Source organism: Castor canadensis, chromosome 15, assembly GCF_047511655.1.
Source record: "Castor canadensis chromosome 15, mCasCan1.hap1v2, whole genome shotgun sequence".
NCBI classification, from domain to species: domain Eukaryota; kingdom Metazoa; phylum Chordata; class Mammalia; order Rodentia; family Castoridae; genus Castor; species Castor canadensis.
In genome coordinates, this window is record NC_133400.1 from 60,435,348 (window position 1) to 60,449,404 (window position 14,057).

Consider the following 14,057-nt stretch of genomic DNA (forward strand, 5'->3'; position numbering starts at 1 on the left):
GTAAGCTGTCCTCTATACCCCCATACCCAACCATCTACTTAATGCATCTGGTAACCTGGTAATAAGATAGCTGTGAGAAGAAAATAAAGACGAATATTTCCAAATGTCTTAGAAACCACACAAGGGAATATAAATGTGGTCTGCTATCTTAATACACTTGAGTTAAATAGAGAAAACCCAGGAATAGAAATAATCTTTTCAATTGAATTTCTAAGGGCATTAACTGTAGAAAATTATCCAAGAAAATGTATTTTTTCAACCTAAATTAGTATTTATAGAAATACTGAATAAATAAAACATTGGCAGATGAAATAGTAGGATTGCATGCTTAAGAATTTTATGAATTTTGCAAAAAAGATAGATCAATCAAATTGTAGGGTCAGCCAACTTCCCATTACCTGGATTTTTTTTTTGGAGTTTTTTTAATGGTCTTTCCCCTAATCATTGAATGGCTGGCGCCAGATCTGTGCCAACCTAGCTCATTAACTTGGTGCCATTGGCTTTAATGAAGCAGGAGATTTGGCTATGGATGGGGATTGCAAAACAGATGGATGATTGGACAATAATAATGAAAAATGCATGTTTATGGGCTTCTATAAGCACAGGTTATTGATTTAATGCAGTTTAATGGATTTTATAGTTTTCAGATTTTCTCTAGTCATCTTACAGAATTATTTTCCAATACTAGAGTTTCAAAAACTTTTTCTCTATGGTTTTGCAATGGCTATTCAATTGTCTAGGATTATATGATCAGATATGTTTTCATGTTTGACAAGTAGACATTAAGATTTTTTAAAGCTTATGTATACAAGTGAAGCCACTGAATATGATATGGACCCACAAGACAGACCTGGGTAGTTGGCAACAGGTGAGCATAAAGCGATTTTTAGGTGCTGTGCTACTTTATTAGCCTGATCAATGGGGAAGAAAGTTCCAAGTGGAAAGCTTATTTGTTGGCATAGCCATGTCTCCATTTAGTGCATTTTCTGGGTTATATTACATTCGACAAGAACCTATTACTTTCACCTAAATTTTAGAACAAAACTCCTTCAACCAACACTGACCAGGCAGGGCAGAGATATATGAACAGAAAACAGGACAACAGAAAACCTGGCAGGAGCAGAGCTACCCTGCCATGTGGGCCAATAGATGAAGCCATCCCCATATGGAGCCCAAGGCATTCTGGGAATATCTCTGGGGTATGAGGTCCTCGGCCTACTGCTACATGTAATCAGGCTCCCTTCAGATGGTCACCAGATTCCTGACCAAACTAATAAAATTTTCAGGTTTAAGGCTGAAAACAATTTTTTCATGAGGATGTCCACATGTGTTTGTTTGTATTTGGCAGATTTAATTTAAGTGGATGATTGAAAAAATGGGGACTTCTCTAGATGCTGGAGTAAGAGCTATGATTTAATCTGTTGGTCCCATTTGAGTTTCCACTAGGACTCCTCTGAGGATGCCAGAATATTCTCTCTGGGAGTGTGGAGCTGAGGAGGGGCTGTATGTCCACTGACCTGGGGAAGAACACCTGAATGCTCTAGAATAGGAGTTGGCAGATGGTGGCCCATGGGACTATTCAGGTTCCTTGCTGAGTGCTCCCTTGACTAAAAGTCATACTTTGGAATGAGCAGACATTTCTGGGATTCAGGAACCAGGATTCCTCACAACGAAGAAAGAAAAGTTTATGCCTTCCAGGACTCGAATATTCCAGAGGTGAGTTTTAAGTCTTAACATCATGTTATTATGACATCATTGATACAGAGTCAGGGTGAAATAAAGACACACAAATGGAAATATTTATTTCCCCAAAATACAGCTTAATTTTCACTCTGCAACTTTGAGGAGGAATATTGGGAGGGAAAGGGAGAAGATGGCATGGGCAAATTGACATCCACTACAAATCTTGGGGAGTAAATACAAAGCATCCTTGGTCCAGGTCCAGTTCATGAAACATCACAACCTTTTTTCCACTCAGACAGGTCTTTGCCCTCGCAGTGTTTCTTCCAGCCTTGCCTAAGCAGGAGGGGGAAGCAGGAACGGCAGAAAGAAGCATGAAAATCCAAATATGCTTAAGCTCTCTCAAAGCCCATAGAGTATCAACCAAAATAACCAATGATGCCCAAGGTTAAATTTCATTTTCTTCTAAGATCTGAGGTCTCTATTATTTTGCCTTAAGACTTTTCTCTCCCAGGTTTTCTCCTAATCAGTATCTGTTTCATCAACAAACAAATAACTTTTATAAGGACGGGTCATTGAGTTAAACACCCACATCTCTAAAAATCTGCATTCTTTAAGTGGGTGGCCTGATGAGCTGTGTTCACTAGAAATACAGCCCCCAAGGCGGCAGGAGATCTGGCTCAGTGATGGTTCATGCTCAACACTAGCTAAGGATTTCTGCTAAGCTATCAGGTAACAAATTTAGGCTTTTTTTTTTGTTTGTTTGTTTTCTCACTGCTGCTTATCCTGTTTCCCCACAAAATGTTGCTGCATTTCTCCAAGATCTTATCCAGGTTTAGAAATACCAGATTCGTCTACTGTATTGACTGGAGAGAGACTTTGCAATTCACATTAGAAAGTACCTCCTTTTCCACTGTTTGGAACATCTTCCTATGAACATGCAAATAGCCTGACACAGTATATCACTTCTCCTGACACTAGTCCCTTCTACCATGTTAACCAGACATGGTACACTGAGTATAAACGAGATCACATGAACATTAGTGGACCATTTCTGCAGAGGCTGGTTTTCAAAGTTCACCCTAGTCATGATGAAGAAACACACTATAACCGGCTCCCATAGCTCATGCTTATAATTCTAGCTACTCCCGATCTCTAAAGGCTTGAGGTTCGAAGCCAGCACAGAAAAATAGTTCACGAGACCCTATCTTGAAAATAACCAACACAAAAAAGGGCTGGTAGAGTGGGTCAAGTGGTAGAGTGCCTGCCTAGCAAGTGTGAAGCTGAGTTCAAATTCCAGTACCATAAAAAAGAGAAAAAAGAAAAGAAAAACACACTGTAAGTTTTGCCCAGATCAGCCCAAATCTGCCAAGAGAAGACTCTTACCAGTAGTTCATCCCTTGTGTCTCTTTAACAATTTTCTTGGCACAGATGATCGAATCTGTGAGATCATCAGTGACCAAGTCTGCAAAAAAGAGGAGACATAAATGCTAGCTGAGACTTTGTGGTTTGAGGGAGAGCTGCACATCAGGGTTTCCTTATTTTCTCATGGTTTGGGGATCTAGGGGGCTGAAAGAAGACTGACTTTTCCTACATGGTCACAGTCTCAGTTTCTTTGAACTTCCTCACCAATAAAATACCTTTGGTTTTTCAAGACCATCCTCATCTTCAATTACCTGAGATTTTGGAGGAATGACCCAGTCCTGAAGAGTTTGGGGGACTATAGGTGGAGAAGACACAATGGCAGAATATTTTTTATGTTCTGAAGAAGTACACAAGTAAGACAGGACAGTATGGTGCTTTTTCTACCTGGTTAATTTGACATGTAACATCTCTCTGTTGGTTAATATTAAACTTTTGTCTATTATCATTTTCCAGTTTGCATCTTTTAAAAACATTTATCCAGTTGGTCATAATGGCCATGATTGTAATTCCAGCTACTCAGGTGGCAGAGACAAGAAGATCATGATTTGAGGCCAGCCCCACCAAAAGTGCAAGGCCCCATCTGAAAAAGCAACTGAAAACAAAAAGACCAGGTCTGTGGCTTGAGGGATTGAGCACATGCCTAGCAAGTACAAGGCCTGAGTTCAAGTCCACTATTGCCACAGTGTTTTCATGTGCAGAAAAATTTAAGTTTTAAATCAAATGCACCTGTCTTTATCTTTTATTATTTTTTCTATTGCTTCAAATAAAATTAATCTTTTAACTGAAACATAGTCACTTATGTCAGCATTCTTTCCTGCTTGCCTGGAATTGGCTCAAAATTCTCAACACAAGCATGGCAGAAAAAGCTGAGTAAATATAAAAGTCCAACATCACTTCTGTTGTGAGCTGGGTTCCCCAGGAGCAGAGTTAAGGATGGAACACTGATTGCCAGGGGCTTGAGGTGGCAGACATGGGAACAAGTTGATCACAAGGTACAAACTTCCAATTATACCAAGAGTGAGCTCTCGGGATGTAACGAACAGCTTGACAACTCTAGTAAAAAATACACTGTATACCTGGAATAGAGAAGAGATCTTAAGTGTATTCTCCTCTCTTTTACACACACATGTGTGTGTTCATTAATTTGTGATATGTTCATTAACTTGATTCTAGCATATGTAGTATACATTCCACAATGTATACATACATCACACCATATACCTTAAATACAATTTTTATTTGCCAATTATACCTAAATATACAGGTATATTTAAGTAACATCAAATACACCCAAAACTCCAGTTTCTCAGTTGCCCTGGCTCCATTTCAGATGTTCTGGAGCCACTGGTGGTGAGTGGCTCTTGTACTGGAGAATGTTTCCATCATTACAGAAAGTTCTAGAGGACAGCACTAATTTAGGAGAAAAAAAAGATAACAAAAAATTTACCAGTATTTTAAGAAAGATCAGCTCTATCTAAATTGTAAGATCACTGAAGCTCTTAAATCTTTGCTGCATATTTTCTAAATTTTTATAGTAGAACCGCGTTAACTTTATTTCCAGAAAAAATGACCAAAGAAGGACAATAATGTTAGCTTGAAATGTTGCATTTTGCTAGAGTATTATAACACCAAATTCTTGTGGAAACACTATCCAAAGTAAATTTTTTTCCTTGAACATGCTGGTTTACTGGCTCATTTTGGTGCTTTCTCTGTTAGGTTTATCTAGAAAATAAAGCTAGTGACATTTTTTTTAAAGTAAATTTGTTCTAAGTGTTGCTTTAAAAAAATTTTTAAACAAAAAAGCTATTAACTAGGACAAAAATTAACCAAAGATATCTATAAGATATAGATTTGTAGCAATGCTACAAATCCACTAGCATTTAGTTTTCATGAAAAGTAAAACTAAGACAGCTTATGGAAGTCTCGTTTCTAGAGTTTGAAGTATTTGCAATAATAATGGTTATTATTACTAGCTAGTATTTATAGGGAGAGAGTCAGGCATATGTTAAATATCCTTACCTAACATCCCATCAATCCTCAAAAACCACCATTTTGGTGGGTACCATTATTATCTTTATAAACCAAGCTTACACACCCGAGTAAAGGATGTGACTCCTAGACTTCTCCCAGGAGCTGGTGAGGTTTCAAGGTGTGGGAAGGACACAGATTACGGAAGAAGTGCATCAGATTCTCATATGATGACTGGAGCACACCCCAGGAGTATACACAAACAGCAAGACTTGGATTTGGGGGAAAGACAGGTTGTTGGATAGAGACGCTCTGTGAGGATTAGACCTAGGAAGTGGTCACCATAGTGTGAAGTTGTCAGCCTCCCACTTTGTTAAAGCATTTTGCTACACAATTGGGATATTAAAAAAAAAAATGCTAGTCCAAGATGACTGAATTTGCCTGGGAAGAGTATATTTAGGTTGGTGGGAACTGAGAAAGAAAGAACCTGATGCAGGGCTGAGATGTTAAAGCATTATAGAATCACCACAGGGGGGCAGCAGAGGGGCAGAAATGAGGGAAGGCTGCAGTTTTTATAAGGATCCATGCCAATAATTGCTTCTGCCCAATTTACTTTAAATAAACAATTCTGTCCAGCCGAACATGAATAAGGAAGGGGTTAGTAAAGATTATTCAGTGGGATAGTTTATTCTCCCACATCCAACAATAGCAAACAGCAACATTCTGTACAAAAAATCTATTCTAGCTTAGTTCTAGTTCAAAGTCTCTGTTTCTCCCCAACGCTCTCCTGTCTCCTAAATAAATTATAGCTACCTTGCCCCTGATTTATGTCTCTTTCCCCTCTCTGAAGTGACAAAAACCAACTCAGGTCTCAGAATGATGAAAAACAAGATTGATACAGGTGGGCTCAGCTACATGGAATCTCTTCTTACATATCTCTCATTTTAACAAACTCTGCACAGCTGGAGGAAAATAAAGACTGTCACTATATCATGAATTTTGAAAACTGTGCATCTTAGTTTACGTGTGTATGCATATATCATGCATGTTTAATTATTGTATCAATCACATTTTCTGTTGCTAAAACAAAATGCCTGAGACTGGGGAGTTGGCAAGCGTGACGCTGGCATCTGCTTGGCATCTGGTGGAGACCCTTCTTGTGACATCAGAACATTGCAGAGAGCATCAAGTGTGCTAGCACAGGTCTCTCCTCTCCTACAAAGCCATTCCCCTGGCCTCAGCTAATCCTAATTAATTCCCGAGGACCCCACTTCCAAATACCAGCAATGTGAATTTGGAGATTAAGTTTCCAGCACTTGAACCTTTGGGGGCCACATTTAAACTGGAGCAAAAAACATAAAAAAAAAAAATTCTGTCTAATTATTTTGAAAAAAAGAGGCAGGATTTTAGGAATACAGTTTGGAAAGGGAGGAGATTGTATAATTTCAGAAATAAGCCTGAAGTGCATGTATACAGTACTTATTTGTAATGTAATGTACCTTGAAAACATGCCAAAGGTGACTTGTTTCTATGTTCCCATGAGAAATATCCTATCTCTGTGATACATGAGACAGAATGACATTGTTCTAATTGAAACTTCTCTGGCCTGAGGCTGAGGTAGGCCAGTAATTGAGAGCTCATTAGGATATAAACCCAACATCCTGTTTTTGGTTTTAAAGCTGTCCCTAAAAATTCCATGTTTTCTTGCTCTTATTATTTTTTTCCAGTGTTGGGAGCGAATGCAGGTCTTGCCCATGCTAGGCAAGGGCTCTACCATTGAACCACACCTCCATCCTGCCACGCTTTTTATAATGAGAACACAGATATGAATGTTCTTTCACCTCTACCCATGAACCATTTCAATAGTTTAATTTTGTAGAATCAAAGATTATCATTCAGATATACATTTCCCCCATACTTCCTTAATTGGAATTAAGTTGATAATATTAAATTAGTAGGCTGCATGTAAAATCAAGCATGTCCAAAATGGAGAAACAGATTTTCCTTTCCAGTGTAAACAACTATAAAATAGGACAAAATATGGGAAAAAATTGTTTTCAGACATTGGACAACTGGCACTGCAGAATCACGATCCTCGAGACAGCGAAAACAAATGAGATGAGCTCTATGGTTGCCACGACTTTCTGCTCAAGGACACTAAGGAGGTAGAACCCAGGCAATGGATGATGACTCTCTTCCCCCCACTCCAGACCCAGGTCAGAGGCTGTGGCAGCCGGGATTTGTGAAGAATACCTGAGAGGGAGGGGCTTCCCAGAAGAGAAAGCCCAGGAACCTGCATGGGGATTCCACAGAGTCATTGCCGAAGGCTAAGATGAGTGTGCAGAGGGTATGGCTCCATGGGACTCCATGTGGATAGATAAGAGCAACTTCCTGAGAGCTCGACAAGTGCAGAGGGCTCACATAGGGCTGGAAGACACTTGGCTGCTGGAGGAGACCTTACTGAACCCCTAGGACATTCAAAGGAGACACCAGAGGAATCATGTTTTGGTCTAGGACCAAACTAGTCCTACCATAAAGACTGCTCTAGTAGAGCACCTGCCTAGCTAGCTTAAGACCCTGAGTTCAAGTCCCAGTACTACCAAAAAAATAAACAAAAGCTGCACTAGAACTTCCCTCATGAAGTTTAAGGGTCAAGCTAATCAGGATGAAAACTGTTTTCCAAAAGATTTTTTCAACACTATTTAAAGGAAGACAATGTAATCCAGACATGCAGCAATGCTAAATATACAATGTCTAGTAAGCAATAAAAAATATTACATGTGATGCTGGGTGGTGGTGGCTCATGTGTGTAATCTTAGCTATTTGAGAGGCTGAAGTCAGGGGGACTGAAGGTTTGAGGCCAGCTTGATCAAATAGTTTGCAAGACTCCATCTCCAAAATTATCTGAGCAAAATGGATGGAAGGTGTGTCTCAAGCAGCAGAGTACTTGCTTTGAAAGCATGAAGCCCTGAGTTCAAACCCTTGTCCCACCAAAAAAACCAAACCAAAACAAAAAAAAGTGAATACAGGCATAAAAATGTGACCTGTAATCAGAAGAAAAATCAGTCAATGGAAAGATCCAGAAATGATGGAATTAGCAGATAATGAATCCAAAATGGTGCTGATAAATGTTTATTTATGTAAAGGAAAACATGGATAACAAGAGATAACATACATAAGAAATTATCTAACACTGAAAAAAAATGGAATTCAGAAATGAAATATCCAATTAGTAAGTTTAATATATTAGGCCCTTCAGGAAAAAAAGATCAGAGAACTTGAAGATACAGTAACAGAAACAATTCAATCAAACAGTGAGGGAGATAAGCTTAAAAAAATAACCGCAATTATCTGTGTGAAAACATCTACAATCTCCTGTGTATGCTATTAGACTCTTAGAAGAGAAAAGAAGTACTTGAGTTGGCTCTCTGATGCTTATTTTTACTAAGAAAGCTCGAGGGAATGGTATTCTCTGAGTTTGTCTGCTTTCAAATATGTTCAATTGTTTCCATGATCTTATACTAAAAGATGAGTTCAACAGGTATAGGAAAAGAAAAAAAGGAGAAAAAGTATTAGAAGAAAGAATGACTGAAAATTTTCCTGGGATGAGAAATACATACATACAATTTATATATAACTTTCATTCATGAGGGATTTTATGTACATATAAATATACATTATATCATTACATATTAATTTCTCTTCCTACTAAATAAAATATAAATATTTAAATATTTTAAAATCCCTGAAAACAAACATGAATTAGAGACTAGAGGCATTTTTAGACAAATAAAAGCTGAGCAAATGCTGATTAATAGACCCTGACTGCAAAAAATAAACAAACAAAAGGAATTAAAAGAAGCTGCTGCAGCCTCATTTCACTGCCTCCCAAGGGATCCCACAAAGGAATGAAGCATGCTGGAGGTGGTGAGCATGTGACAAATACAACAAAAACTTTCTCCTCATTAAACAATTTATAAGTCAATTGTGTAAAGCAAAAAATAAAAATGCTTCAGGAGGTATACAAGATGCAAAAGTAAAATGTATGACAACATGGCACAAAGAAGTGAAGGTAGAATTCCAGAAGGTAATGACGATTATTAGAAATCCCAGAGTAACTGGTAAAAGTAAAACATAGTTAAGAAGCCCGTGGAAAAAATAAAAGAGAATATGGAAAAATATTTAATCAATTCAAAAGTGGCAAGGAAAATGAAACCAAGGCTAGGTGGTACAAATAGAAAACCAATAGCAGGATGAGATTTAAAACTAATCTCAGTAATCACATTAAATATAAATGATCTAAGCCAAGGTCCAGCAAACTATGGCCCACAGGGTAACTCCCTGTTTTATTTCTATAAATAAAATCTTATTGGAAATCAACCAGGGCCATTCATTTTTATATTTTCTATGACTGTTTTCACACTACTACATCATGGTTAAGGAATCAACAGAAACCATATAGCCTGCAAAGTCTAAAATATTTAGACTTTAGGAAAACACACGCCAATCTATGGTCTGATCACTTACTGAAATGCAGTGATTGCCAGAATAGATTAAAAAAAAAAACACACAAAAATCCACAGATAAATTCTATCCATGAAAAACTCACTTAAATACAAAGACATGGATGAGTTAAAGAATAGAAAGTATTAGACTATTTAAATGTTTCACAGAAAAAAGCTGGAGTGACTGCATTACTATCAGACAAAGTAGATACCTGGGTAAGAAATGGTGCCAGAGTTAAGGAAAGACATTGACTCTAGTGATGAGAAGATCACGATCCTCAATAAGCATGCACCTAATAACAGAGCCTCAAAAACTCATGACAGAAAAAAGAAAGAGAAAATGAGAGTTATAAGTTATTCTGATAGATTATTCACCCAAAAACTATAGAATACACATTTTCTTTAAATGCATATTTACCATGGAGACATAGCTCTATCATAAAACAAAGATCAAAAAATTTTAAAGGGTTGAAACCAAATAGAATAAATTCCCTGACCACACAGGATGTAATTAAATCAATAAATGAAATCATCCTGGGACCATCCTTTATTGTTCTGTTGAGCACTCCCTCTGGCTTTCTCCTTGGCTGAATTGCTGGTTTCCTGAATTTATGTCTTTCTCTTTCTTGCTTTACTTTATCCTCTTGGTAAAGCATCTTTTTTAATAGTTGTGTGAGGAAGGATGCATAGGCTCTGTTCTGAATAGCTTTGTTGCCTCTGAAGCTTCTTTCTCTATTCTTCACTCCCTGTTCTGTGCACTGATCCACAGCACTGCTGTTCCTAACCCCACTTCACCGTCCCCATAGCTTCCCTATGTTCAGATCACACATTTGCAGGTGGATCTTTTGTTAAAATTCTCCTCAAATTACCCATATGAGTTTGCTATGTTTTCCAGTCAGAATACTATATGATTAAAGTGTATTCATGACATACTCAAAATGTCTTAATGATTTGGCTGATACAGAATTTTATATTGGAAATCATTTTCCTCAGAATTTTGACAAATTGTTCCATTTTCTTCTACTTTGCAGTGTTGTGGTTGAGAAATCTAGTGTCGTTTTCTGAAGGCAAGAGAAGGATCCATTTCCTTGCTCATTGGGTCTTGGCAGCACTCAGTTCTTTGCAGTTGTAGGACTGAGATCTTATTTTACGTGTCAGACAAGGGCTGCTCCCAGCTTCTATAGGCCTCTTGACTCACATACCTTGACTCGTGGCTCCTTTACTCTATCCTCCAAGCCAGCGATGGTGGACTAAATCTCTCTTATCCTTCACATCTTTCCTTGTGCTATTAGATCTCTCTGACTACAGCTGGGCAAGAGTCTATTACCAAGGACTTGGTGTGATTTGGTTGTGTCCGCCATATGCCCAAGATAATCTCTCTTGCTCAAGCTCAGCACCCTTAGTCATGGCTGCAAAGAGCCTTTTGCCATGAAAGATAACTCATCCGTGAGGTTCATGGACTAGACAGTAGACAGCCCCTATGTGGGCAAATGCATACATCTAGACAGACATTTATCTGGACACTCCTACCCACAAGCTTTTAAGGAATGCTAATAGGATTGACCAAGGCTAAGGAGGGTTGGAAAGTCCTGCATGTAGGAAGGTAAAGATACTGAATGCTTTAGCACAGAAGATAAGAATTGGAGATGGATCATTTGCAGATAGTTAAAGAGTTTTTATGCATAAGATAGATTAAAGGAAGGTGGTTACGAGGAGGTAGATTTTGGCCCAACAAGGGAATGTTTTCCATGAAAGGATGATCACAACTGTGTGATCTGCCTCATGACCACTCTGAGTTAATGTAGGGGAAGGGACAATTCACTTGCTAAATTAACATGTTATTTAGTCATTTGTACATTCAAAATGCAATACTGATTATTTTACATGTGGCAAAGATAAATTAAAACCCAGTTTATTTCCTGTTTCCAAAAATTTTGCCAGAGACTAGTTGATTGCTCTGAACCTACTCTTGTTCCTTGTTCTCTCCATTCATGTATACAATAAATACTATGGAGCATCATCACGAGGAGGCCTTGAGGATACATCAGTGATGGAAGCAGATGAGGCTCCTTGCCTTCATGGGCTCCTGGAAGTCCACTGTCCGGCCTGTCCAGTAGCTCTTGCATCTGTTCCATGTCCTCCATGCCCCCAGCCATGACTGTCATTTAGGTCTTTTTATCACTTCCCTCAACATCTGCAGTGGCACTTCAGTGGTCTCCTCTTTCCTGTATCTCATACCCTGCTTCCTCACTCTGAGCATACAAGCTCTGTAAAATGGAACTCATATAACCGATATATTTTGTTATCCTCAAAGCTATGCACACATGTGTTTGTTGAATGAGTGAAGTGGAAGGGAACTCTAGTTTAAGAAATGTAGAGTGCATCCATTTGTCGCAATGTGCACAAAGAAACACAAAGGGTATCTGAGTGATTTGCTTATAGAAATCAGTTGGCAATGAGCTTCTTCATTTTTTTTCCTGTGGTGGTAGAAATTGAATCCAGAACCCTGTGAGTGCTAGGCAAGCACTCTACAACTGAGCTACATCCCCAGCCCTCTCTTTATGAAAATATCAAGTGTCTGAATATACAAAAGGCTAATAAAGTCATTTATCCATCCCCCTGCTTGCATGGAGGGTATACTGAAAACCGTCTGAGCAGCAATAAATCATCTTTGCACATGTTGGCTCTGGATCCTTAGTATCACACCTCAAGAAACTATTGAATAATTAATTGGCCCAGGAACAGGTCTATTTACAAATCTGAACTCTGAATTTAAGTTAAGCAAAAATGAATGAATATTCTGTGATTAGCCTTCTAACCTTTGTCCCTGACAATGATATTTTTGGAAAACCAAAACTGTACCTGAGCTGGATCTGGTGGTGCATACCTGTTATTTGAGCTCTTTGGAGGTGGAGAGAAGAATTGTGGTTTGAGGCTGGCCAAGGCAAAAAGTTAACAAGACCCTACCTTAAAGAACAAACAGGTATAGTGATACAGACCTATAAAATCTCAGCTACTCAGGAGGCACATGTGGGAGGATTGAGGTCCCTAGGCTAGCCTGGACACAAATATGAGACCCTGTCTGAAAAATAACCAAAACAAAAGGATTGGATGTATGGCTCAAGTGGTAGAGTGCCTATCTAGCAACCGTGAGGCCTTGAGTTCAAACCCTGGTACCACCAAACACATAACAAGCCAAACAAAAAGTTGTACCTGAGCAGGCAACATGACAATAGTTTTTCTCCTGGAGCTTTTCACTTCTGCACCACGTGAAGCTGTTGATCTGGAAAATGCCATAGTCGATGCTCCCATCATCCAGGACAGTCTTGGCCGAGGTGTTGTAGTGGCTCTCGTAGTACGCCATGCAGATCCCTACACGGGGAGGAAGCCAGAGAGACCCGCAAAGAGTCTAAGCCTGTTCTGAGGGGCAACTTCTTTACACATGACACCTAATTGTCTCCTCCCAGGAGACCCCATGAAGTGTGTGAGGCCCCCCCATACTCATACTGCCAGCAGGGGTGGCACCATTGTCTTAAGTCCAGGAGTTCAGGGGAGGAAAGACAGCTGAGGGGAATATGGGACTGGTTAATAGCCCTTCCTAGTGGGCAGAGCACAGAGAGGCTGGAAATGAGCTGATGGGAGCACGACTGGGACCTGAAACACCTTAGAGGTGACCCCAAGGCTACAAAGAATAAGGAGGAAGAAGTCTCACAGTTTCCAAGGTTAAAGCCCCCATAATTATCCAGACTGGCTCTGGAAAATATTTTTGCCAGTTTACAGCGAGTGTAGATTTTGGACTCCGTGACTGTGATGAGGCCAGCCATCAGGGCCAGGACGCCAGCAGCCTTCATCCTTGAGACCATTTGGATGCAGAGCCTGTGAAGGAGCAGCAGAGTGGTCAGGAAGTCTTGATTTATCTTAAGATCATGTTGCCAGTGCAGGCTTCAAAATCAATCAGTCACAGTGGTGGACAGTCCTACCTAGGCACTTGCTGTCACTTTTAATCATTCTGAACCTCCCTGGGGAAAAGGAAAGAAAATCCAGACAGTGTGCATGCAGGGAAGGAATGAGATCGCAGGTGCTTAGTATTTTGTCATGAGGTTTTTTACAGCTCAGTGCTATGATGAAGAGCAAAGAAATCAAGCCCTCTTCAATAACATCCAGGTAGAAATCACAAGCCAATTTCTAGAGTCCCAGTACAACTCTAAACTCTTTATTTATTTATTGAACTCTATATTTATATATACATATGCATATATATATATATATATTCAGAAAAAAACAGAACACAAAGATGACACCTTCCCTATATACACAGGCCATTATAGCCAGAGATAAAACAGATGTGGGTCTGTGAACAGTGACAAGGTTTACTGTTGGAGGTTCACTGAAGGAAGATTATTAGCACACTATTTTTCTCTTCTCTTGATGCTTTTCCAAACACAGGAGGCTTGCTTCACATTTATCATTCCTTTGTCA

General features: G+C 39.1%; 1 protein-coding gene across 1 annotated transcript; it reads right to left on the reverse strand.

Annotated features, from left to right (window-relative positions):
• Positions 1–1,946: 1,946 nt before the first annotated feature.
• LOC109695916 (lysozyme-like protein 1) lies at positions 1,947–13,429 on the reverse strand. The gene is made up of 4 exons (XM_020178698.1): positions 13,291–13,429; positions 12,792–12,950; positions 3,067–3,145; positions 1,947–2,016 (listed from the first exon to the last, which is right to left on the reverse strand). The coding sequence occupies exons 1-4, from the start codon at positions 13,427–13,429 to the stop codon at positions 1,947–1,949; spliced, it is 447 nt and encodes a 148-aa protein (XP_020034287.1).
• Positions 13,430–14,057: the final 628 nt, after the last annotated feature.